At 41.1% G+C, this 27,346-nt stretch overlaps 1 protein-coding gene across 10 annotated transcripts in view; it reads right to left on the reverse strand.

The window, feature by feature from the left end:
* Positions 1 to 176: 176 nt before the first annotated feature.
* The window catches only part of USP47 (ubiquitin specific peptidase 47), a 77,009-nt gene continuing 49,839 nt past the window's right edge, over positions 177 to 27,346 (reverse strand). For all 10 annotated transcript variants that reach the window (XM_084853909.1, XM_084853884.1, XM_084853873.1 and 7 more), the window contains 16 exons: positions 26,426 to 26,502; positions 25,230 to 25,285; positions 24,493 to 24,605; positions 22,397 to 22,501; positions 20,057 to 20,264; positions 19,685 to 19,800; positions 19,403 to 19,522; positions 18,300 to 19,071; positions 12,455 to 12,630; positions 11,402 to 11,482; positions 10,006 to 10,121; positions 8,991 to 9,109; positions 6,921 to 7,051; positions 4,105 to 4,152; positions 2,870 to 3,000; positions 177 to 1,680 (listed from right to left, as the gene is read on the reverse strand). In XM_084853909.1, the coding sequence (XP_084710035.1) occupies positions 1,506 to 1,680; positions 2,870 to 3,000; positions 4,105 to 4,152; positions 6,921 to 7,051; positions 8,991 to 9,109; positions 10,006 to 10,121; positions 11,402 to 11,482; positions 12,455 to 12,630; positions 18,300 to 19,071; positions 19,403 to 19,522; positions 19,685 to 19,800; positions 20,057 to 20,264; positions 22,397 to 22,501; positions 24,493 to 24,605; positions 25,230 to 25,285; positions 26,426 to 26,502 (2,544 nt within the window). In that variant the 3' untranslated portion in view covers positions 177 to 1,505. The remainder of the gene's footprint in view (positions 1,681 to 2,869; positions 3,001 to 4,104; positions 4,153 to 6,920; positions 7,052 to 8,990; positions 9,110 to 10,005; positions 10,122 to 11,401; positions 11,483 to 12,454; positions 12,631 to 18,299; positions 19,072 to 19,402; positions 19,523 to 19,684; positions 19,801 to 20,056; positions 20,265 to 22,396; positions 22,502 to 24,492; positions 24,606 to 25,229; positions 25,286 to 26,425; positions 26,503 to 27,346) is intronic.

The following is a 27,346-nucleotide window of genomic DNA, read 5'->3' on the forward strand; positions in this document are numbered from 1 at the left end:
CTGAACGCACAAGGAATGGCACAAATCAGTACTTGACACTGTTCTACAACTGGCTTCAGGCCCCTCAACTTAAATTCAAAAGGGGGAAAAATATGCCATCAACAACTACAGAAATTTTTTTCTTCTGAAAGTTATCTTTCCATAAAAGAGTATTAAAAACAAGTCCAGAGGTATGGTTAATAACAACAAAATGAACAAATGTTTTATTGGCATGTTCATTGTTGTAAACAATCTGGCATGGAAAAGTTTACTAAACCCTTTTATTGATTGATATAAATTAGATGGTATTTTCAAAAACAAAACAGAGAAAGAACCCCTACAGAATTGTTTGTAATTCAGCTTATAACATAGCAAAGCAAAATCTTACTTGTCTAAGCTTTGCAATGAAATTATGTTTACTGCATCAGCCTGTACCACATTCTGAACTACTGGTGAGTTTATAACTGGGAGGTGTTGAAATATGTCCATCTTGAAAAAAACCCTACATATAAAAACTATGAATCAACTCCAGGAAAAAAATAAAGTATGACTTGCAATGGTACTAGACGATGCAAACTTTTAAGCGCCCCAAAACAAAAATGTACAAAAATAAGTAGCTGAACAAACAAAACAACCCCCCCAAACTCATTAACAAGGGAAAATTACAAATCTTAAGTACCCAGCATTGCCAAACATAAAATGAATACAAATTTAAATAGGCAGCTATGCTTTTAAATGTACACAGTGAATATTGATATGTGAAAAGAAATACCATAGTAAGCAGCTGAAATGTAGTCCTGCTAACTCAGAAGGGCAAAGTTGTATTTACACACTGAATGGAACAGTGAAGTTGCCTGTATCTATAACCTAATAAAAAAATCAGTTATAACACTTCTGCAAAATGAAACACCACCTGCTGGTAATGGTAACTTTTGCTAAAAAATACTTTTTTTCTTTTCCGATGTTCTGCTTTGTGGAAGAGAAAACTACCGAGATTCAGCTAAAAATTTAACTTTGAGGGTTGGGTTCTACCAATTCCATCCCATTTTCAGTCCATTTCCACCCTGGTGCTTTTTAAAAAGCCACTGTCACATTTACTTCAGAAATCTTCAATGAGGTAATGTGTGTATCAGTGAAACAAACAGAAAAGAATTCATTCATGGCCTTTGCACAGCTTTTATTATCAAGCTATGACTATCCTGTTTGTGGCTAGTTTACTAGCTACTGCTATGTGCACTTTGTCCTCAATTTTTGCTTATTACCCTCCCTGCCCCATTTTTGTATTTTTCTTTTTTATTTGCACATCCCTTTTCTCTTTACAGTACATTTGACTATAGTGCACAACATGATTCAAAGTCAAACAGTGACCTGACTGGGCACTGAGCTTGATTGGGCTGCAGTTTTACCAATCAGTGCTGGTGTCTTTACTTTACACCTAACATCCTGCCATAACAGCACTACACAGTAGTAGTGAAACTCTCTCACACTTAACAAAAACATCCCCATAGAAATTGCTGAAATAAATATCAGTCTTGAGTCAAATCTTTATTTGGTGCTCCATCCAGATATATTTTTAGTGCTTTTTCTTTACGGGGGGAGTAGGTCACACGGTGTCCAGTTTTCTGAAGTCTGCTGCTTTCTTTTTTCATTAATTCATTTCTCTGTTCTTCTGTCAATTCCACCACTTCTTCAGTTTTATCCCTTTTATATAAATAAAACAAATGTTAAATTCCATAATAGTACACACACACACACATGTATGTGTGTGTATATGCACACACACACAACCCCTCCCCTGTACACATATAGATGTGTATATATTTTATATATCTACAATAAAATAGAAAGGGTTTGCTCATTTTTTAATCTAACTGATGAGGACAGAGCCAGAATTTTAAAGAAATATTTCTTCTGTATAATGCAGGTCACATAGTAGAGGTGGAACCATGAATACTGGCTAAAATCACCTGTCCTCCATGTGGTCACCTTGTAATGAGAGTCAAGAACTGGCAGCTCCTATCCAGCGCTAAGATGGTACGGCAAACTGTCTGACCAGAGGCAAAAGGAGGGTGTTCCAAGGGGACTTCTCAGAGGGCCGCTTTGAACAGGGGCTTTGGGCCCATACTCCTCTTCCCGAAGTCCCTAGGCCCCAAAGAGAGCCTGCCAGCAAATGTAATACTGACCTTATTTTGCCTTATGAAAAGAAAAACAACCGGAGGAAGCAACTGTGTGAAGCCACCTTAAAAGTAATTATCCTCAGATGGTGAGCACCTGATCAAAACATTTACAAAAACAATACTTGATATGGATCTATGGAATCTGCTCTTAAGAGCTGTAAGCATAACTCTGAGGAAACAATTGCAGGATCTGATGCTTTGTAGAATTTTTTTGTGGGGGAAGAACACATTAGTCAGTAGAGTTGTTGCCAGTATGTGAACGGGCACAAACACAGAGGCTGCACACTCTGACACATTTCTGCAATTGCAGTGGCAGTTTTGTGAGCTGCCACAACAATGTAAATCACAGCAGGTGCAGATACAGTTCCTGATTAGTGGCACTGGCTCACTTAAAAGGTTCCTCCATATTATTCCTACCTAGTTACAACAATCCTGATGGTGGGGCTTGACAGCACCACTTGCATCATGGCTACTGTGCTAGCCCACAGATATCAACGTCTGGAAAACACGATTAAGCACCAACTTGGGTTTTTTTGAAAAATGATTAGCAAAGCCACACAGAATATAGCAAAGTGGTAGGCTGTTCTCTATCCATGGCCCATTACTGACTCCCCTAAAACACTCCAAAATTCCATCCATAACTTTGTTTTCAGTTTGGTACTGAAAACATAACAGTTTTTCCATTGGTGGGGGGTTAACATAAAAGGATATACCTATAAAATATCACTGCTCCATCATCACAAATGTAGAGAGGCCATACATTCAGTGTAGAAACCTTAGGATTCCAGTCCAAATCCTGATGTATCTCTAGAACCGAGATCTCACATGGAAAAGTTCCTCTGCCCTGGAAAGAACAGAATACCTTAGCAATAAGAGTATATATACATCACGAATTTACATTGCAGCTATTAATTAAATTAGATTAAGCATTTATATACCACCTTATTTGCTAAAAAGGCATCAAGGCAGTGCACAGTAATTTAAAACAATAAACCCTTAAAACAACAGAAGTCAAGAACATTAAAACCAGTAAAACATTAAAGCATTAAAACTATGTAATTTAAAAGGCTACATTAAAAAGATGTTATCTGGGGGGGACAACGGAGAGGGCCTTCTCTGTGGTGGCCCCCACTCTGTGGAACTCCCTCCCTAGGGAACTCCGCCATGCCCCCTCTTTAATGAGCTTCTGCTGTGCATTAAAAACGTGGGTGTTCAGGCAGGCATTTGCGGTGGGTTAGGATAATTTTAGAAATATGTTTTTACTGTAGAATTTTATTGTTTTAAACTGTTTTATTATACATTCTGTACATCGCCCAGAGTGGCTGGGTGACCAGCCAGATGGGCGATTAATAAAATAAGTAAGTAAGTAAGTAAGTATTATCTTCACACACCAAGAAAGCGGGTCCAACTGTAGTTCTTGATGGTGTGCATTCCCAGTTTCAGAGCGATACAGGAGAAGTCCTTTCATGCATGCCCAACAACTGGGCCTCTGCAGGTAATGGTGCCCTCAACAGGGCTTCTTCTGAAGACCTCAGTTACTGGACATGCTCAAACTAGGCTTGGTAAGACCACCAGTGATAGTGCTCATCATCCAGGCCCCTGCTTCTCACTCACTCACTCACTCCCCTCCTTTCCCTTCAACAGATGATTCTGCCCACTGTGCAAACAAACAGAATGGTTCCTCCTATTTATGCAAACAGAACTCCTCCTGTTTGTGGAAAAGACTCTGATTCAGCAGAGGCTCTCCCTGGGCGGGGTTGGGGGGGAGGAGATAGGTGATTTTCATGGATGCTCTTCACAGATTCTCCTTTCAGCCCCCTATGTTCCCTCCCTGAAATATGCTCTTGTGCAGGAAAAAGGAAGAATCAGCAAAAATCCCTCCCTCCAGTGGAGTGCCCTGTGAGCAGAACCCAGATTGCACCAAGTAGCTTGGAGAAATAAAACTCACCTTTGCAAATTCAATATTTTCTAAAAGGATTCCACTTATTTCACTAAGCTGTAAAAAAAAACAACCAAAAAAAACCCCTCAGAGTCTATTTGATGGAGACAAATGAAAGATAAAATGCAAACAAGTGTGCTGGTAGTTTCACTTTTTATGCATATGTAAAGTTCTATGCAAAATCTCAACAGGCACAGAAACCTGGGAACCCTAGCTTTCAGTTTATACACACATATACTTCTATCACTTGCACAGATGTCTTTAAAAATATGGAAGCAAGGGCTCTAAAAGGGACCCCAGTTCAGTATGATAACTTGTCATCCCTTCCATTGCCTCTCTGCTTTGCATTCCACAGCTCTTTGCATTGTTAAAAATACATTAAAAAAGGTTAGACTCTCTAAAACACACAGAATCCAGCTTTCCAAATACTGGGCCAGTTCGATCAAAACAGCTGTGGTGTGTGTGGGTGGCATTTTGAATATTTAAGCTGCGACATTGGCTTGTGTGGTCCAAACCCAGCAGGGGTAGGTTCTGCAAGGATTAAGCAACCTTCACATAACCCATAGTTTGTTTTGGGGTTATTTCAGGGTTGTTTACCGTTACACAACCCACCCCTGCTGGGTTTGGACAACATGACAAGTCACGGCTTGAATATTCAAATTCCACCTGGCACATGATGGCATGCGCTGCAACCCACTGTGGCTTAAGCCACGGTGGGCTGCGGTGATTGTGCAAACCATGTCACTGGATGTAATTTGTAAATACTAGAGGTGTGTAACAACCCCCAGAGTCCACCCAGGCTGAGCTTCTGAAAGCATTTGATGGCCGTCTCCTTCCATTTAGGTAACAAATCTGAGTCAAGATTTGGAAACCCAAAGTTTCGTACCTTTCATTGACTATCACAGGAAATTAAAAAAAGGCTATAATCTCCCCCGCCTTCCAGAATTGGATTATATTTGCTGGCATAGTAGCCCCATAAGAGGGGATTTCACCTGCCAAATTTCAGAAAAATAAGTACACTTTTTTGTGCTATGCACCTTCATATTTTTGTTTTTTTTAAGGGGACTGCGAATAACTTTATTAACTGGATGAAATATGCAAGAATAGTTATCACTTTGAAGGAGATCAAGCCTGCCAAGTTTGAAGTGAGTAGGCTTGGGGGGGGGGGGCGTTTACGCAACAGCAGTCATTACCGTTTGGAGGGTAGCCAAAATAACACACACTTATCCCTCCACAATCCTTGTGGACAACTGTTCTGAAAGTGACAGCCAACCTAGAGGTGGCGCCAAATAGGAAACCTTCAAAATTTGACAAAGATAGGTGCAGCGGTTTATGGAGAAGGCCAGCCCTCAATTGTTTTTTTGGGGTGGGGGAGTGATTCACTTCTCCTTCCCTCACCCCACACGTTTTTGGGGCAATCTGTATGAAAATGTTGCACATCATAGAGGTGTCCCCATGCAAGATAACTGCAAAATTTCAGAACAATAACTGCAGGGGCTAGGGGTTATGATGACTGAAAACCAGCTTAAGGCTTTTTTCATGAAGACTGGTGGTTTTGGGAGAATGGCCACTGCCCCATCCCTTCCTTGCCCAAGCCCCAAAGCACAGTGATTGGAGAACCCCCGGTAAAACATGCCCTATGATTAAAGGCAGTCCTGTCAATAGCTCAACCCCCCTGCTCTATCATATCAGCATTTAGAGAAAGGAAAGCAAGGCATGCTATTTTTGGAGATACACTGTCTGCACAAGGCTTTGTGCAGGCTTCAGAAAGGCGAAGTCCAGCTTTGGTTCTGGTGGCTTCGGAGAGAAGGAGAGAAGCGCTAGAAATGGTCTGAAGGGGCCTGATGCAGCTCAGGCTTCAGCCAAATCCGATGCACATCCCTAGTAAAAACTGAGTAAAATATGTACTGGCAAACTGCAAGTCTAATCCTTATGGGGAAATGTGCTTTCCCTCAAGAACTATTTCCCCTAAACCTCAATCAACAGAACTGCCACCATCAGCACCTGTCTCATCTGGAGAAAGCTTTGGTTTGTTCTCCCTCATTATTGAGCTCATTCAAGGTAGGTCACTACCACAATGATTACAGAAATAAAAAGCAGAGCTTGGGAACACTGATATAGATGTTAGAGCTAGATATTAGGGTCCTTCCAGATGTTTTGGACTACAAGTCCCATCACCTGACCACTCACTGGTCTTGCTGGTTGGTACTGGTGAAAATTGTAGACCAAATATCTGGAAGGACCCAGGTTGGGAAAGGCTGTGTTAGAGCATGGGAAACTCTTTAGAACCATGCAAAACTCTGCAGTATAACTTGCATGGAGCAGAGTAAACAGTCTCTTAACACCACCTTCTGGAACCTTTCTCTGAGGTAGGAGCGCCAGTGCAACGCAATGCAGTGCCTTCCACACTCAGCTACAGTCCAGAAAGAATCCATGGCTGATGTTATCTAAAACCGCTGAGAGATCCAAGAGAAGAGGGCCATACTCCCAACATTTCTGTCCCTGTACACAAACTGTCTACAATGGTGACCATAGACGCTTCTATCTCAAGCTGCAAGTTTACACTCTCCAAACTCTTAAGAACATGATTTCCCTGTATGATGTTTAGTGTAAAAAAAGTAGACAGGTTTTTTTACATGCAAACTCTTCATTAAAAAAAGAAAAATTCATGGTAAGAGCCTTTGTTCATTTTGCTCTAGCAAACATAAACAAAATGCTCCGTTAATGACTAGTATGATTTTGTCCTGACGCGTTCCGAGTTTCACAAAATAAGGAAACAGCTACATACTCTGCAAAATAAGCGTATTCATGTTTAATTAATTCACCTTTTCTTTTAATTCATCAATGCTGCTGCTCTCCAAAACTACTTCCTGAAAAGGATCGAGCTTCATCTCCGATGGCTTCCACCTTCGTGACAAAACAGCAAGCTGCGACATAGATTTCATTTCTTCTGCTCCTACCAAAGTGATTTGAAGTATTTTAAGGGCTTTAAGCAAGATGTTTCAGAGACAGACATAGAATTAAATGTTTGTATTTAAATCTAAATCATTCATAGAACAGATAGTCATAAGCTCATTAAGGGTACAAATACAGTTTGTTTTAACCTTACTTCTGATTTGATCCTCTGACCTGAAGGTGAACCTCCCATAATGAATTGTCCTGTCCAAGACATCTTGCTTGCAGCCAAGTAATTTAATAAAGCTCCTGCCACTCATTTGTGACTTCTGGACTACTATAATGCATCAACACACTTGACCGGGTTCACACAATCGGGGGTTGAAAATAAGCCAAGGTAGCTTATTTTCCTGCCCCAAACATGCCAGTCACAAGCTGCCTAATTTCCATAATTACCTTCGCTGGGTGCAGCCACCCACCATTGCCAGGATCAGACATCACAATAATCCATGCCCGGTGAGGGCAATTATGGAAATTTGTCAGCTTGCAACTGGCACACTTGAGGTGGGAAAATCAGCCACCATGGCTTGTTTTCTCTCCCTGATCATGCGAACCTGCTCACTATGACCAGGTTTGCACAACACGGTAAGCCAAGGTGAGTTGTCAACGTGCATTGTTTCAGGGTAGTTTGTCATGATGTCCGAACCTGGAGTGGACTTTTCACTCACTGGGCAGGGCAACTTCATCATGGTTTGTTGGGAACAGCTAGAGAGCCACCGGACAAAAGTGGTGAAAACCCCCGTGGCTCTTTGTGATCTTGCTAGTGCCACCTCCATCCTCCCTTGTCAATGCCTTCCACCCTGTGCTCCTAAAAATCGAGAAGAAAGGACACTGAAGAGTGTCCCCAACGTGTTCACAACTTCTTTTTTAAACAGTTTTGTGCAAGTGCTCACATTTGAAAGTCCACTATGAAATTTGTGTAATTTTCCCTTCCACTCTGCCATAGAATTTTCATATACTTACTAATCCCACTCACTGCTCTGCCTTGAAATCTGCATGTATGTACACCTCACGTGCCTACTTTAAAATTTACTCTTTACTGATATCCCTCACTTCCTGCTCTATCTTGACATTTGCGTATCTTTACCGATCCCTGTCACCGCTCTGTCTTGAGATTTGTGTATCGTTATCAATCCTGTCACTGATGTGTAACCCATATGTATATGTGACAGCTAACAATGGAGACCAGTGGAGGGAAATGACAAACACAAAGGGGGGGGGGGTGAGGCAAAAGCAGCTGGCAGCTGCAGGAGAAGGAGTTTTTGGGCAGGTGTAATTGCTTCAATAGTACATGAAGCAGCCTTTTATAAAAAAGGCAAGTGCTGAAGTGGAGGATGAAATTGACAAGCACACTGACAAGAGGGGCATATTGGTATGCTGGGTTTCGTAGTGGACAGGCAGTCTTCTGCTCCTGCGCAAGACCACAAATAAAATAAAGAATGTATTTGTTTGCAAATGTGTTACTGCATTTATCAGGACTAGAAAATTGTATGCATGGGGGGGGGAGTCCCTTGTGAGTTGGCACCCCAGTGGAACAACTGCAGAAAAGGGGCTGATTCAGGGAACAAAAAAAACAAGGATTTCCACTGCAAAGTTGCCTGGGATATGTGCAGACAGCAGGCAGGAGACCTGAGGGGGAAACAAGCCACAGCCAGGCACAGAGCGCCCGACCATCTGTCGGGAGTAACAAGCAAACCATCAGCCCACTGTGGCTTCTCTGTGGCTTAGCGTGATGTGTGAACTCAGCACGCGTGAACTCATATCACATGTGAACTCACCCCACTGAACTCAGTGGGACTTACTTCTGAGGAGATATATATAGGATTGCACTGTAAAATTATTTTTAAAAACAGCTAAATTTAAGATAACATAGCTTGTTAACTTTGATATGATTCAAAGACATTTCTAAAGTGAAATCATTAACTGTTCAGTGTTATTACCATCAAGTATTTCTAGGAACACCTCCCAGTTACTTGAAATATTAATATCTTCTTCATAGACGTGATAATCTAGAAAAACAGTTCCGGGATTTTTCCAAGTCTTCTTTCTCAGACGGAATCTATAGGAACAACATTTGCAGAAAATGTTAGCATATGTCCATAAATAATAAATTTAGTCATTACAGCCATTTGTAATATTAATAAGTGATGCTAAAGCCACAAAATTTAGTTTTAAGACAATGGGACTGTATGCATGACACGACAACCCACTATGGGTTATTTAACAGTCAGGCTATGGTGCATGTGGGGTGTGCGTGGCCTCCATATTGAATAGGAAACCCCTGCTTGGTGTTTGTCATGTTGTGCAAATCTGGTGTGCATAGGTTATGTGAGGGTTATGCTTGCCGGGTTCACATGACACGATAACCCCTGAGCAGGGATTGCATATGCAATATGTCACCCATGGGCACTATGGCTCATTGTGGGTTAAAAAAACTACGACGAGCCATGGCATGTCATCCAAACCTGGTCAGTGTCTTGTTTACATTGGGGAAAGGGCATGTTTTCTACTGTATAGTCCTAAGAAATTTGAGCTTTAAAAAGAAGCAAATAAAACTTCTCAAACTCCTTTTCGTCTCCCTAGAATCCTTTGTAGAGAGAGCACCAGGTTTAAATCTCAGAAATTCTGTAATGCCTTGGTCCCACAAAATGTAATATAAAAGAATGGTGCAAAGATTGTCACTAGGTGCTACAGAGTGCAATTACAAGAATTCATTTGAATTACTGAAGAAAACAAAGAGAATTAGACTAGAAAAAACTAGAGAATTTTGATTAAATGAAAGGCGACAGTAAAGGACATAATTTGCTCAAGATTTAGTTTAGCAGAAACACTAGTAAAATGTGTAATTCTTCCTACTTTTTGTTTTAAATGGACAAAATCAGTAGTTCGCTATCTTGTTAGGATCTTAGATCTTATAAGCATCTAAGATCTGAACTTCATTGCAGTGCTCTTTACCTGTCAATTGTCAGATCTAGTCCACATTGCTCCCTGAGCTGAGGAAGTAGCTCCTCTTTTGACTGCCGCACAGTCATTCCTTTAGCAAACACAGAATCTAGAAGAAACTTGCAGGGCTGTGAAAACAAATGTAGAATTATTAAACTTGTTAGAAAAATGACTGCTTCCCCCCCCCCACCGCCCAAAGGGTGGAATTATAAAACAAGGGCTGCTGCCATGTCTACTTCGCTTCCTCTGTAACATGCAGTAAAAATGTCATTTTCCACCCCCACCAGCAGCAGTGTGTGTGTGTGTGAATGCACAGTGTGATGCCAGGACATGGGAGGGAGAACTCAGCATGGTCTGTCTTCCGTGGCATCTCCCATGTTTTTCATAAAAGCCCGGTTTGGATGATCATACCTTGGTTTAGTAAGCTGAGATATGCACAAGCTTTTCACCAGTATGCTAAACTAACCTCAAACCATGGTTTAATATCCTTGTCAGTTCTGAAGTAGATAACCATAGTTTCCTGGATCTGAAGAAACAGGAAACTATGGTTAGAGGCTTCCTGGTTTAGTCATGGTTCACATAAAGGAAGAGGGAAGGAACTGTGTGTGCAGGCAAAAGGCTTGTGCATATCTCAGCTTAATAAGTAGAGATATGATTGTGTGCTAGTCCACCAGCCATTTTAATCTTTCTATTCAAGCATAAAACAAACAAAGCTAGGAAATGTCAGAACCAACTTCACACCTTTGGAACCTGCCACTTACTTCTTTTCCCCACTTAAGACACATGCACGTGAACATTTCTAATTTCAAATTTCATTTTATTCTTTGTCCCTATTCATCCTGCAGATACCACTGTTAATAAATATCCTGCCTCCCAACACTGGGTTTTCAAATTTACCAAGAGAAATGGGGAGGAGGGAAGAAGAGTCCTGGTACAAACAGCTAGGGTGAAGCAATGACTTGTAAGATCCAGGCTGCAAACAAACAATAACCCACCCTCTTCAGGCAAGCTCCAATGCAGATCAAATTAAATGGTGCTGTGTGCACCCCTTATTTTTTCTAGAGAGACATTAATGAGAATGACAACTTCACATAGAGAAAAGGGATTTTATAATATATGGAGCGCAACAATATATATCACTGAGGTTGTGCTGTTTGGTCAGCCATTGTTAGAATTTGTTACTAATCTGATTCCCACATTGGGAAACATTAATTCCTTACTTAATGTGTTCAACACAAACTTTCCCGCATGGCTAATTTCTGTTGGAAAAAACTAAGAGGCCCTCAGTGGTCTGAAAAAAATTAAGAAAAACATTTGAGCACACACTCAAATAAGTAAACTGTAGAAGATACACCTTTTATATGTTAAGGTATCCAATTCATTTTAGGAGCTTTCAAGCTTCACTTACCTCTGGATCATTTACCAAGAGCTGATAAACCTTGACTCTGTATTCTCCCTTCTTCAGTGCTCTCCCAAGCCTAATTGTTATCTTTAAATTGCGAGGGGGGGGGAAGCAAAAACAGTTAGAGGGTACCTTTGCATTTCATACTGCACAACAGCCAAAGCTCTTTGGGTGGTTCACAAAAGTTACAATCCCAAAATACATCTCTTTCCCTCAACACAGAATACTGTTAATATAAGAATTCCAGCTACTATATTTTTGTGTTTTGGCAGCACAGAAAGGCATGGGAAAAGGCTGCACTGCAAATCTGGATTATCAGCTTTTGGAGCAGCGCGAGCCTTCATGGATGTGGTGCCTCCCAAAAACAAATGGGAAAAAGAATTATGAATGCTTCTGTCCTTTTACTGAGCTTCTCAGGTCAAGCGGAAAACTTTACAAGACATAATGGGTGGGATCTAGAGAATGAGATGCTAAATTGCACTCATGTAACAGGGCTTTCATGGCTCCCTCAAAACCCCTGCACCACCCCAGCAGCTTCTGAAGGTCAAGAGACACTCTAGGACAGCATGTGATGGGGCACAGGGGCCAGCTGCAGCAGGACTGTTGTATATATGGAAGTGCCTTTCCACCTGCACAAGTCACTTTTGGATCCATTAAATTTAATGAAGAAAGCCAAAAACGTTTCTAAAAACATGGTTGGAGAGACTCACGTCAGGGATATTTTACATACAGGTTACACTCTTGGGGGATAGGGGATTAAGTTTATATGACCCATCCAAGTCTCTCTGTCATTAGTATGGTGAGGAGGAAAGAGGTTCAACTCTGCAAAAAGTTACATTTGTAACTGGAATACCCTGGGAAGACTCAGTAAATTTGTACAAAATTCTTAAAATTAATCCAACTGTAGAAGCTAGAATTTTTAAAATGCAGATACCGCCTCCCAATGTTAAAAGAATTTAAAAAACCAAACACTGCATCTCTTGCAGAATATCTAAATAAATCTCTGTATTCTAGGCCTTTCTGCATGCTTTTCAATACTCAACAGCATATTTTGCTAACCTTGTTATCATCTGAGAAGGATGAAAGAGTCTCATTCAGCCGAACACTCTCAAACTCTTGATTGCTGGCATAAACACGAAAGACCTTAAACTGAGAGGACGGAACTCCAACAAATGGCTCCAAGTGTTGTTTGAAGGCAGAGAGCGTAATTCTTTTATCAACATGAATCAACAGCCCTAGGGACACATAAAAAGATATTTCAGTGTGAATATCAAACATGTTGGTATGAAAAGCAAACACATCAGCTCTTTATTTTGAATGTATACTTGCAAATATTTATTATGCCATTCCTGTAATTTAGTAGTCACCTGTGTCAAGAAAATAGCCTTTGCGTATTCTCCACTGCCACAGAGATGCAACAATTTGTAGTGCTGTCCTTTGTTCACAAACAACTCCATTAGGAGGATTGCACATGCAATCCTCTTAGGGTGCAATCCTATGCATATTTAGACAGAAAGGAGTCAAACTCCCAGCATTCCCCATCCAGCCATGCTGGCTAGGGAATGTTAAAAGTTGTAGGACTTTTTTGGTCTAAATATGCAGGATTGTGCCCTTATTCTCTCTTCTAGCCTTAAAGAGCTTCTTAGGGCACAATACTATCCAGATAGGTGGCCTCCTCCAAACTTGGAGGCGACCGCCTATCCAAAGCAGGGCAGGAGAACCACGGAAGAAATTGTTCCCTCTGAGCTTCTCCTGCCCTGCATTTTCGGCTAGACAGCTGATTCCGACTGTCTAGCTGCAGGAGGACGGAGTGGGGGAGGAGACTGTTGTACAACACGTTGGATGTGTTGTACAAGCATTTCCACCCTCCCCACCTCGGAACGCCCCCAGCCGTGCCCCTTTTCAGCCCCTCCGCGCTCCTCTTGCGAGTGCAGAGGATGGGGATGTTCCGCGTTGCCTCTGAGGCAGCATGGAAGTGGGGGGGGGCTGGTTCTCAGGGAACTGACCTTGGAGCGCAGGCTCTGAGGTCGGTTCCCAGATAACATAATATCCTATGGCCATCTAGCTGCTGTCTAGCGGCCATAGACTTGCTCCCTTACTGTACAGCTATAAGCAATCAGAGTCCCTTGGAGGTTTGTATCTTTGCTAATGGGCAAGGAAAGTTCTGCAGCAGGAGTGAGCGAGGGAATGGCTCAAATGAACAACCAGTCCTTAAGCAATAATTTACAACAGGGTACTATGCAATGCAATGGACTGATTTTTTAAAGAGATTGTGTGTGTGTGTTTTATGTAAACCACTTGGTGGAAAGAAGTTAATCTTAAATAGTGTGTTTTACATTACTTTAAATAACTGGGACCCAATGCTATGAGCAAACTGGCCTGTGCATCTTTTCTCTTGCTTTCTGCTGAAAGTATACAAATCTTGGAAGGGGCTGAAGTCTCAGGCTCTTGGTGATCTAAATCTGTAGATCTCTCTCTTAACCTAGTACTTAAGAGGCACACTGAAATTATAATATTTTCAAAGTCTTTTGATTCTTTGCATTAAAAACTAATGGATCTGATGACAAGTAATGCTATAAGGATGAGTGTCTTCTAATGTAGTGTGAGGCAGCTTCGTGTGTTACTTGATAGACACAGTTCCTAGTATCCTATTTGATTAGATATGATACTGAAAACTGTGACCATCAAGTAACACAGGAAGTTGCCTTATTCTAGGTCAACTACTTGTTCATCTTACCCAGTATGTACTCCAACTGTCATTGGTTTATGGATGCATATTTTTTAACACAGAAACAAAATTTTGTAAAGACTTAGAAACTAGAAGACCATAAAATATAAAAGGAATTCTGCATACGTCTTGATTTCCAAGACAATCTCTTATTTCTGAAGGGATATCTTGTGTGACCTTCAGAATAAGTTCCAAAATATTTTGGAACATTGTTTTATGTTGAAAGACTTGATTGCTGTATGTTTAGGAAATCTGAAAAGCTCACATGTAACCAGCTGTCTCCTCAAAAAGATTTCTCTTGTGTAGCACATATTGGGCAGCTTTTCAATTTAGCCTTCAGTTCATACTGTATACAATATGATCACATAATACAATATGAGGACATTGTGATCTCCACAATATTTAGATGCACAAAAGGCATCACAGATATGCAGTGCTTCTGTCATCAGCACCTACCATTTTCACACAAATGCAAGTATCTTGCCAAAGTATCTAGAATATCTCTGTAGCTTCCCAATAAGATCTTGGGCAGTGAACAATTCTTCACATCTCATTATCTTGTAAGTATAATGGGTTGGATCCTGAAGTTTCTTCCACAAATGCAAGAGCTCCTTCCATCTGCAGATCCAGTTGAGGCTTCGGCAGAAGGAGGTGGCGATTTTCACCTATTTTTCCTCCCGTCTACAGCCCCCGTGCCACACACCACTTTGTTCTAGAGGGTCCCCCTACCCTCCAGAGCAGACATTTGACGCTTCAGAGGGTAGTGTAATGAGCAAACGTTGCCTTTCCATCTTTTCTCCTTCTATAGAAGCCTTCACTAGATTGGGGTCCCTTCCACAGATGGAAGGAACTCCTCCATTTGCAGAAAAGAATTCAGGATCCAACCTATTCTATGTATGTTCCAGGCAGGAGAATCCCATGAGAACTCCACTGAGAGGACACTCCTGTTGGAGCATTAATTAGGCTCTCTCTCTCTGTGTATACATATGCATGCATGCATGCACACACACACGTCTGTATAAAATTTGATTTTAAAAGGGAACTGCTGATAACTTTTTGATATCTTGGCAGAATTCGACAAAGCACTTTTGACAAAGTGCCCCATGATATCCTGATGAACAAACTAGCTCAAAGTGGGCTAGATGAAACAACAATCCGGTGGATCCACAGTTGGCTACAGAATCGGACTCAAAGAGTGCTTATCAATGAGACCTTCTCAAACTGGGGAGAGGTAACAAGTGGGGTACCGCAGGGCTCAGTCCTGGGCCCAGCGCTCTTCAACATTTTTATTAATGACTTGGAGGAGGTGAAGGGAAAGCTGATCAGATTTGCAGATGACACAAAATTGGGCAGGATAGCTAATACTGTGGAAGACAGAAAGAAAATTCAAAGTGATCTGGATAGACTGGAGCGCTGGGCAGAAAACAACAGAATGATATTTAATAGGGATAAATACCAAGTCCTGCACCTAGGAAAAAGAAACCAAATGCACAGTTACAAGATGGGGCATACGTGGCTCAGCAACACTACAAGTGAGAAGGATCTTGGAATTGTTGTCAATCACAAGCTGAATATGAGCCAACAATGTGATGTGGCTGCAAAAAAGGCAAATGCTCTTTTGGGCTGCATTCATAGAAACATCGCTTCCAAATCCCGGGAAGTATTAGTTCCCCTCTACTCAGCACTGGTTAGGGCTCATCTGGAGTACTGTGCCCAGTTCTGGGCACCACACTTTAAGAAGGATGCAGACAAACTGGACAGGGTTCAGAAGAGGGCAACAAAGATGATCAGGGAACTGGAAACAAGGCCCTATGAAGAGAGACTGAAAGAACTGGGCATGTTTAGCCTTGAGAAGAGAAGACTGAGGGGAGATATGATAGCGCTCTTCAGGTACATGAAAGGTTGTCACAGATAGGAAGGCCAGGATCTCTTCCTGATCATCCCAGAGTACAGGACATGGAATAATGGGCTCAAGTTACAGGAAGCCAGATTCCGGCTGAACATCAGGAAAAACTTCCTGACTGTTAGAGCAATACGACAATGGAACCAATTACCTAGGGAGGTAGTGGGCTCTCCCACACTGGTGGCGTTCAAGACGAGGCTGGACAGCCATCTATCAGGGATGCTCTGACTTGAATTCCTTCATTGAGCAAGGGGTTGGACTCGATGGCCTTGTAGGCCCCGTCCAACCCTACTATTCTATGATTCTAATTGGATGAAATTTGCAAGGACAGTGGCCCCTTCTGAGTGGATGAACCCTGCCACATTTCAGATAAATACATGCAGGGAATTTTGTGCATGAGCAGTCTTTACCATTTGGGCATTTCCAAAGAAGAAAGAACTTATCCCCCTATGCTTTTTTTGGACAATTATTATGAAAATGGCATACAGCATAGAGGTGGGCCTAGTTAAGAAACCTGCAAAATTTCACTATAGGTGCAGGGTTTTGTTTTTGTTGTGTTTTTCATAAAAGGAGAATGTTCATATTTGGGGGAAGGTAGAGATTCATTTCCCCTTGCCCCTTCTCCATGAGTTTTTTTTTTGGCAATTTCTATGAAGATGGCATATGTCACAGAGATGTCCCTAGACAAGAAACCTACAAATTTTCATGAGGGGACCAGGGAATTATGATGAATAAAAAAAGTTCAAGACTTGTTTGTTTCCTGCTCAGTTGGCGCCAAAGTCACAGACAGTGCAACAGGATAGGGGTGGATGATGGATATGGAACATATGGTGGCAGAGGGAGAAGGACCTGAACATCTAGCTTTTTCCAAGCAAGCACCCAGTGTTACATGCTCCCAGGTTCCACAGACACCACTAAACCTCTTTAAACTGTCCTACTGCTGGGCGAAAGAATTAGCAAAGAGCACTGAACAATGGATCAGTCTTTCAATGTATTACTGCAGGATCCTTCCCTCAAAATGCTGGGATTGGAGAGCTGTATTAAAGCCATTCACTGTGATTAGAAACTAGGCCTGCCAGTCACAAAACTATACTCCCTCCCCCTTTTCCCCACCCTGGTGTTTTCCTTATATAAAGAGCTTGGAGAAATATATCAGCCTTTGGAGACACTCTGTGCCCCTCTGACTCTCAAAGCCCCAGGAGCATTCAGATTCAATCCACTTCAGAAGAGCCCTGCTTCGATTTCAGCAACTCCTGAATCTGTCCAAATCAGTTTGATTTGGTTCTGGATTTGGCTAAATCTGAAGCACATGCCTTTTATACATATTTACACTATATACACACATATACATGCACACAGACACATGTATGTGTATGTATACTGGTTGAATCCAGATTTATCCTTCCATGAACAGAACTGGTGTACGGAGATTGAAGAGGCAATTTTTGCTACTTCTTTTTAGGGATGGCGGAGAATTCCGCCATGGACTCCAATGAGGCCGGATTCTAAGAATCCGGCCCCCTGGAGTATGCAGCGGGAACGAAAGACTCACCTCCACCACCCGGGGGAATCCGCGCCATCCAGATCCTACCTGCCGCCGTCTGTCCGCTGCTGCCTGTCTTCAGACGCAAATGACGTCCGGCATAGCGGACGACATTTGCATCCCTGCCTTTTGCCATGATAGGCTATGTAAATCTTTACGTAGCCTATCATGGCAAAGAGCAGGGACGCAAATGGTGTCTGCTACACTGGATGCCATTTACGTCTGAAGACCGGCAGTCCGGCAGATGATGGACCCGGCCAGCGGCTCCGCAGACTCTCCGCGGAGTGGAACCGGCTGGGGACGATTCCGGGGGGAGGAACAGATCGCCCCCCCCTCCCGCAGACCCCCCAGCGGACCTGGAAAGGTGAGTTCCGTACACCCCTACTTCTTTTTCCCTTGAAGCCCACAGCACCACCTCCCATGGTGCATTATTTTCAGGAGATATAGGGGGCTGCAGGAGGAAGAGAAGATCAGTAAAAATCACCTTTCCCCACTTCTGCCAATGGGAGAGTCCTGTGGGTGTAACTCTGCCTGACTCCAACTTTTTTTTAAAAACATGCATGCATTAACACACACTTTAAATATCTAGAAACATCTTTCCCTGTTGAGTAAAAAATGTGTGTGCCTGTGTATGTAAATTAACAAGTTTTGTTGAAACGTTCATAATTATAAACAAACATGTACGTTTCTATATTTCAAGTCATTACATTTTGCCTTTCTTCATACATACATTTTTGTCCTTCTCCTGAGCCTTCCTCTGCAATATAGGGCTCTGCCTTGAAGTACATATATTGCATTTCTCCCCTGCTCTTCCCACTTTCATCATATTCACTGTCAGTTCCAGAATCCTCTTCAGCTGTATCCCAGGTTTCCTTTTTTCCTTCATTGGCTTTGGATCTCCTACTGCTTGTTATGCTGTGTGAGTCAAGTCCATTAGCCAAGGGCATTGGGGTATTGTCTACGTTGCACAATGTGTCACTGCTGTGGCTGGAACTAAGAATATCACTGTCCACCGAACTTGTACTCCTGTCATTATTCACATCAGAATCTGACCGCTCCTCTGACTGGAAATTATCTGGATCAGAAACCTGAATTTGGTTTTCAAGTTCTCGGTTTTCTGCTGATGTTGATGAATCTACCGGTGACTCAATGTTTTCAAAGTCACTTGCTTCTGTACTCTTGCTGCTGTCTCCATTGTCTCCCTCTTGCTGCTGTTGCTGCAGAGACAAGGTTTTAAGCTTTTCAGTGCTTTCTTCTAAAATAGCTTCTACTGATTTCATATTACCTATAGGTCCTTTCACGCTTTCACAAATTTCATCTAAATTGCCAGAATCTCCACTCGCTTTCTGAAAAACATTCCTTCGAAATTGTGATCCAGGAGATTGTTCAGGTAATGAAATGAACAGTTTGATTGTATTTGCATGGCGATCCAGGAGTTTCCATAACTGTGAATCCGTAAATGCCAGTTGTCGATCTTGAGACTCTGAACTTTCAACAAATACCTAAAATATAAAAGTAGAGAGCCAACGTACAAGAAAATCTTTTAGATATTTAAAGGAAATTACCTAGAGTTCAAGATATGGAAGTATAAATAGGATGTATCTGCCACTTGAAATATTCTTACAGGACAAGTTTATGATCTTAGCCCTAATGAAGCTGAATTCAAGAGAATGGTTATTAGCTGGGCACCACCCCATTTTATTATTTCATAGGCTATTTGAGATACAGGATTTTTTAAATCACGTGTTGAGATACAGTGGGTTTTTTTAATGTTTTCAATTCAATATTAGCACATATACTTTCAAAGACAAATTGGAAGGCAAACTATCTTACTTTATTGCTCCTAAAAAAGCCTTCTGCTTTAAGTGTTTTGTTGGCCACACTGAGAAGACGCAAGTCATTGTAGCAACGTTCCAGTACAATCCGCATTGTTTCAGCAGGCAAATGTATAGCCTAAAGCAGGAGAAGAAAAGAAGATGAAATGTTAATTTTTGTTTGTAATCCAGAGGGGTCATGTGCATATACCCTGAAAGGGGGAGGGGAAGAAAGGTTACATGGAGAACAAATCAGTCATGCCACCCTTCACACTAATACAGGATGATGCAATTAATTTACCTTTGAAATGAGATGCTTGAATTCTGTAACTGTCTGGTTCAAATAAGCCCGAACACTAATAGGAGGAGCCACAGTTTCTTGCTTTAGGTCAACAACATGAACTTTTACCATGACTTCTGTCAGAACAAGAAAATAAATATCACACATGAAAATACATTAAATGAAAAGAGTGAAGTTATCAGCTCAACTGTTGCTTCACTGTTTAATAAGTACCCAATTAAATACTTCTTCAGATAAAGAACTAAGTGTAAATTTAAAAAAATGATTTAAGTAGCCTGTTCAGAGTTGTCTCAACTTAGTTAAATTAAGTATGTTTATTGAATGAATTTCTGTTTCTCAAAATACAAAACAATTCCATCAAATATAACTCACCACCAGGTTTATAACACTGGAAAGCCTGGTCAGATCGCCTTGTTTCCAGAAGGAGATCAAACATGTATGTTGATTTAACACCACCAAGCAAGATTCCCATTGGAGTGTCCTCTTCTCCTTCATATGATCGCTCCAAATAATCATGGAATTCATCATACTTAACAAGACGACAACAATCCAGAGGAATCACCTCTTCTAAATCCATTATCTAAAACCAATGTAAAATTAAGAATTTTTTGAAATATCCAGTAAATCTGACCAAGTATGCAGTCAAACTGGGAGGAAAGTGTACTATTATTTCAAGTTTTGCAATTTAACAAAGTGGTCCTAACCACTTTGAGTTGCCTTGCTACATAAAGGAAATAGAAATAAATAAAACGTTATAATGTGCATGCTTACTCAGTGGTTTAAAAGTAGTAATGCTAAGATTCCCCCACTCACCATTAAAAAGAGGACTGGCAAAGTTCTGGTTGCAAGATTACTGATGTTTCCATTAAGGATTGTAGTGTTATTTCCTGATATAGATAGAGTAGCATAGGGAACTGAATCCATACAAAGTTTCATAAAGTACAACATACTCTCAAAATGTTATCTTAAACTGCACAAGCTTTTTAACCATTACACTAATTGTTGCTTTCCGAAGATACCACCCAATTATTTTCCATCTCAAACAGAAAAGGTAATAATTAATAAGAAAATACTAATTATTTTAATTAGTATTAAATTAGTATGGCCTAGATCAAATTGAAACTTTTCAATAGCAGAAGAACTTGGTGGATCTTCAATAGCAGCATGCTATTGGAAAAAATCAACTTATATCCCCATACCAAAAAAGGGAAGCACCAAAGAATGTTCCAACTATCGAACAGTGGCACTTATTTCACATACCAGTAAGGTAATGCTCAAGAACTTACAAGGCAGACTCCAGCAATTCATGGAACGAGAATTGCCAGATGTACAAGCTGGGTTTAGAAAAGGCAGAGGAACTAGAGACCAAATTGCCAATATCTGCTGGATAATGGAGAAAGCCAGGGAGTTTCAGAAAAACATCTATTTCTGTTTTATTGACTGTTCTAAAGCCTTTGACTGTGTGGATCATAACAAATGGTGGCAAGTTCTTGGTGGTATGGGGATACCAAGACATCTTGTCTGCCTTCTGAGGAATCTGTATAATGACCAAGTAGCAACGGTAAGAGCAGACCACGGAACAACGGACTGGTTTAAGATTGGGAAAGGAGCACGGCAGGGTTGTATACTCTCACACTACCTATTCAACCTGTACGCAGAACACATCATGAGACGTGCTGGGCTTGATGAAGCCAAGGCTGGAGTTAAAATCGCTGGAAGGAACATTAACAATCTCAGATATGCAGATGATAACACTTTGATGGCTGAAAGCGAGGAGGAGTTGAGGAACCTCATGACGAAGGTGAAAGAAGAAAGTGCAAAAGCTGGGTTGCAGTTAAACCTCAAAAAAACCAAGATTATGGCAACCGGCTTGATTGATAACTGGCAAATAGAGGGAAAAAACGTGGAGGCAGTGACAGACTTTGTCTTTCTAGGCGCAAAGATTACTGCAGACGCTGACTGCAGCCCGGAAATCAGAAGACGTTTACTTCTTGGGAGGACAGCAATGACAAATCTTGATAAAATAGTGAAGAGCAGAGACATCACACTGACAACAAAGGTCCGCATAGTTCAAGCAATGGTATTCCCAGTAGTAACCTATGGCTGCGAGAGCTGGACCATAAGGAAGATAGATGCTTTTGAACTGTGGTGCTGGAGGAAAATTCTGAGAGTGCCTTGGACTGCAAGAAGATCAAACCAGTCCATACTCCAGGAAATCAAGCCAGACTGCTCACTTGAAGGAAGGATATGAAAGGCAAAACTGAAGTACTTTGGTCACATAATGAGAAGACAGGATAGCCTGGAGAAGATGCTGATGCTAGCGAAAGTGGAAGGCAAAAGGAAGAGGGGCTGACCAAGGTGGATGGATGATATTCTGGAGGTGACGGGCTCGACCCTGGGGGAGCTGGGGGTGGTGACGGCCGACAGAAAGCTCTGGCGTGGGCTGGTCTATGAAGTCACGAAGAATTGGAAGTGAGTGACCAAATAAACAACAACAACATATAGTCAGGAGAGAGGAATTTGGTGACATTCCCCATGTATTCATGGAAGTGCTTTCCACAAAGTTCTCAAGTATGGCTTTTCATGAGGTGCAAGAAGATGCAATAGAAAGATGGGACCAGAAAACCCGACACTTCTGCACAGAACACTAGTTGCAGCCCTTAGTATCCCAGCAAATGTATCAATTATCATCTGATAAACATTGTACTATACCTTATAAGCAATCTCTACAGCTTCCTTCAGAGTCTTGTCCTTGTGAACTTCTAATTTATTCTCCATCATTATTTGTTTCATAGGATGCATACAGAACAATTTTATCTGTACAGCCGATAACAAAAACAGCAAGTCAAACAGATTTTCAAATACATTTAATAATAGGATTTATTCTGGTTGTATTTTTATTCTGTAGTTTTAATCTATTATATTTTATATTGTATTTTCTGTTATATTTTGAAGTTTGTCTACTGCCCAGAGAGCTTCAGCTATTGGATGATATAAACAAACAAACAAACTCTGATCCAACAGAAGTAATAACATACACAATAAATAGGTATCTAGTAAAATATAGTCTATGCATAAATATTTAGGTCAGAACAAAATTGAGATAATCAACTATTACAAGGAAAGTAAAATGCAAACTGGAGAGCAGTCATTCCTGTCTTACATGCTTTATGTATGTCAAATAATTTTTCAGACATTACAAATTACATCTCATAACCTATCAACATAGGCTTTATATCAATGAGCATTCAAAAAGGGTGGTGCCACTTGAAGCTGGAGTGGAGGTCTAGAATTCACAAATCATACCATCAGATGACTAAAGAGCCAACAATATGTTATTTCATGCAGCTTCTCAAAGTATGGTTATACAAGTTTCTATTTTAAAATCAGTATAATAAAAACTTCAAGCCTGTACCAGGTCTCTGAATAAAAAGCGTTATTTAAACTTTAACACCATATTCCAGCTATTAGGATTAGTACAGTCTCCAGCTGAGGATTGACATTTGGCCCATCCAGCTAGTCTGGTACTCCAACGGGTACACACAAAAGTTCCCATGGCTTTTCTATTCACTTCAATAGAGAAAGCAGGTCTGGGAATACAGTTCCTTTCTGCCGATAGCAGCTATTTCTTGAAGGAAAATCCCCAGAGTTAACTCAACTAACTACATGACCCACTTCGCACATAACACTATCGGTTATTTAACCAGTAGTTGAGTGAGTACACTGCCTCCTGCACAGTCATCGCTTCTGCTTTCAGTCAACAACCTGAGGTTGTGCTGGAGTGTGTGGTGGCCTCACAACTCCAAGCTCTTTTGGATGAAACTGATTACCTAGAATCATTTTAATCAGGTTTCAGGCCTAGTTGTGTGACGGAAACAGCCTTGGTCGCTCTGGGTGCTGACTTATGCTGGGGAATAGATGGGGGAGTGCAACCCCGTTGATTCTTCTGGACCTCTCAGCATCTTTCAATACCATTGACCATGGTATCCTTCTGGACTGTTTATTTGGACTGGGCTTGGAAGGCATGGTTTTAAAGTGGTTCTGATCCTTTCTGAAGGAGCAGTCTCAGAAGGTAGCGCTAGGGGACTTCTGCTCCACCCCATGGCTATTTATTTTACTCAATAAAATTAGAGAGTGCCACAGTAGCTTTATGAACTATCTCCTCCTTGAGGCCGCAGCAGAGAACTCACTAGCCTGTGATTCGTGCAAGTAATACTAAAGCAGGGATAGGCAACATGGAGTCCAAAACATCTGGAGGGCACCAGGTTGCCTTCCCCTGCATTAAACCATAGCTTAGTGTCAAGTTCAAACCAGACCAATGCTGAAAGGAAGAGCCAAAGGTCCAATTCACACATAATAATCCTGGTCCAATAAGCCATGCTTTATCCCTTCTCCTTTCCTACATAAAACTTTCATGAAGATATCCTGTTTTTTCATCCCACTTTGCTGGGATCCCTTAAACCTGGCTTGAACATCATGGGAAAATGTGTTTAAAAAAACCAGGTTATCTTCACCGAAGCTGGACACATAATGGGAGCGGCGAAAAAGAAGCATGCAGGCACATAGCTTTTTCCTGATCTGATAAATCATGCTTTATTAGATTGAGATTGTTACAACTTCACCATTAGTAATTTGCAACACATAGTGCCGAGAGAAGATGCAGATAATTCAGGTAACAATCAGCTCTGATGTAACTAATAAAATATACCTCATTTTGTGTAGACAAATACTGTAGTATACATAAAACATCTCTTCTCCTTACTCTAAGTAGAATTTCTGCTGAGATTATGAAAAATGCCAGAACAAACCTTGCAAGTATTGCGCTCTATTTCACGCTGCCTCTTTTCTTGTTCTTCTAACTCCTTTTCTTTTTCTACCAATCTTTTAATATGCTCTGGATATTCATTCACTTCTAGGAACTCTAACAATGCAAACCGACAAAAATTAAAGTATGAGCTGGTTTTTTGAACATTCAGTGTATTGTAAGCTTTTGTTGATTTGTGACCAATTCTTCCACTAAAATTGAGTGCAGAGCACCTTACATATGATTCCCATCTAGTCTCTTACCTAGAAAGCACACAGAGACATACCCTGTTAGCTTCAGCAGTAGAAGTGCATCATGTGCCTTCAGATCATCTCTAGGCCCAGATCACAAAAGTTTTCTCTTTACACTTATTACACACTTACTATATATGAAGTATGATTTGATGTATTAATGTTTGTAAAAAACAAACAAACAAACAAACCAGAAGAACAAAATTGGTCATGTTTAATCTGTGTGACCAGACATGTATGTTAAAGTATAGTTGTAAGTGAACACATTGCATATACAGGGTTTTATCTCCCCACCCCTCCGCAACAGTAAGCATTTAGCATGATTTATAACATTTTGGAAAATTAAAGAAAAGGGTAGTGTTGTGAATTAATCTTTCCCTTTTCCCTCAGAAAGGATGAATAGCTTGACTCAGTTATGCAATTTAATTTTTGATAACTTTGTATTTTAAAAGCATAATTAATCTGAAAACTAGTAAAACAAAGTACTTACTTGCATTTCTCATTGTATCCTTCAGTCTATATATAAGCATATATGCGTTTGTAGAGCTATTGGAGAGAGTTTTTGAAAAGTCAGTATTTGCATCTTCGATGTCAAAATAAAATGCATCTGTTTACAATATCAAAATTAAACATGTATAATATAACCTATGTCTTAACAAATACAAGCATTAAAAAAATTAAACCTGCATTGCCAAAATATCTGCAACTGGCACTAGTGTTTAAGTGGAACTCAGCACACTGTGATGGATCTCGAATCTTTCCTGTCAGCAGCAGCATTCCCTGAGCATAGTTTCATTTCATTTATTATATTTCTATACCACCCAACTGCCAAAGCAGTCTGGGTGATTTACAAAGATTAAAAACCTTAAAAATACAACACTGTAATATAATATAAAAACCATTTACATAAAAACATAAAAAACACACGCGCGCGCGCACACACACACACACACACACACACAGGTCATCATACGGGGTGACCAAGGCTGTTTCCATGCCAAAACCTGGCCTGAACCCTGACTGAAATAGACCCAGATAAACAGTCTCATCCAAGAGCATCCACCTGCTCAAGGACCTTGCCCCAGAAAGGAACATTTGCCAACAGCCTAAAGTTATTCAGATCTTCTGGGTCAAGGGAGGATTTCTTCAGGAGTAGTCTCACCACTGCCTCTTTCAGTTCTACTGAGAATGTTCCCACTGGCAGAAAGGGGAAGGGAAAAGAGACTATCTTTGTTGATTCCCCCTCTCTGTACAGCTCCCACCTCCTCCATCACCACCCCCACTGCTCCAGAAATTCTCCTAACCTTAAAAAGTAGATATTGGATGGGATAGGGAAATCAACCAAGTTTGCCTCCTCCCACATCCTGCCACTGGAAATGCTCTGCTGGATCAGAAGCCTTCTGTAGATGAAAGGAGCCCTTCCATCCACAGAAGAAAGACCCTGAATCCAAGCCATTGTAAATAGGCCTGACAAGTTTGCGTTTTTTTAAGAAAAAGAAGTCTCAGGCAAGAGACTACCTATGGATAAAACCATTTGGGGGCATGCAAATGTTCAAGTTAGCTGAAAATACTGAGAAACTTTTTAACCATCATGTTGAACTAATTATATTAATTCAGTAAAGGAGTAAAATTAACCTGCTGGACTGGACTACAGAAGTACTATGATGTATTTAAAAGTTTCCTAACCTTGCAAAAGCACTGGAATAATATCCTCTGCTTCCAGAAGTTCCACCATAGGTTTTCTTAATGTCTTCATGAGTTATCTATTTAGAAAATTAGACAGGCAGTTATTTTCCCAGTCAGCCATTTCATCTGCAGTTATCTTTACTGGAAATCTCATATATGTTTTACACAAGTACATGTCAGTAAACAACAAAAGCAAGCTAGATACGGAAACCATGCTTCTGTTTGTGAACTGTTCTTTGGTATGGACCCCGCATGTGCAAGCTGGTGACAAGGGAGGAGAACCATGCATCCTGTACAGCAGGGGTGGGCAACTTGTGGCTCTCCAGTTGTTTCAGCCTACAACTCTCATCATCCCTAGCCAGTACTGCCAATGGTGAGGGAAGATGGGAGCTGCAGACTAAAACATCTGGAGGGCCACAAGTTGCCCACCCCTGCTGTTCAGTATGCAAACCAGTTTGCACATCATGGTGGCAAATCGTGGGTTAACTGTTGTTGGATTAACCTCTGGGCTGTTTAGTTCTTATAACCATCAGTCCGGGTTCACACATCAAACTGACAACCTGCAATCACACCGATCAGAGGTGGTTTATAGAAAACAGAGGCAGCTTGAGTACAGTGTACATCCCCACAAATCATCAGTTAATTAACTCACAATTTGCTGTTGAACGTTTTGTGATGTGTGAATAGCCCCCACGTGTTGCTGAACAGATTACTAGATTAAGTGACTGCTCGCTCCCAGCTCCTGCCACCTTTTCTGGGGATATTTAGCCTTGTGGGAGATCACCCAGTTATATGAGCAGCAATATCTTGTGCAGGTAAGAATGGAATATTAACCTAATAAAGCAAGTAGGACCAGTAACAAAATGGTGCCGTGTGGACTGCTCCTGTTTAGTATTCTAGCCAGTCAGCTATTCCTTCTTC

The sequence above is a fragment of the Heloderma suspectum genome, chromosome 1 (assembly GCF_057233095.1).
Source record: "Heloderma suspectum isolate Gila_16-S chromosome 1, 16-S_ref, whole genome shotgun sequence".
In the NCBI taxonomy this organism is placed as follows: domain Eukaryota; kingdom Metazoa; phylum Chordata; class Lepidosauria; order Squamata; family Helodermatidae; genus Heloderma; species Heloderma suspectum.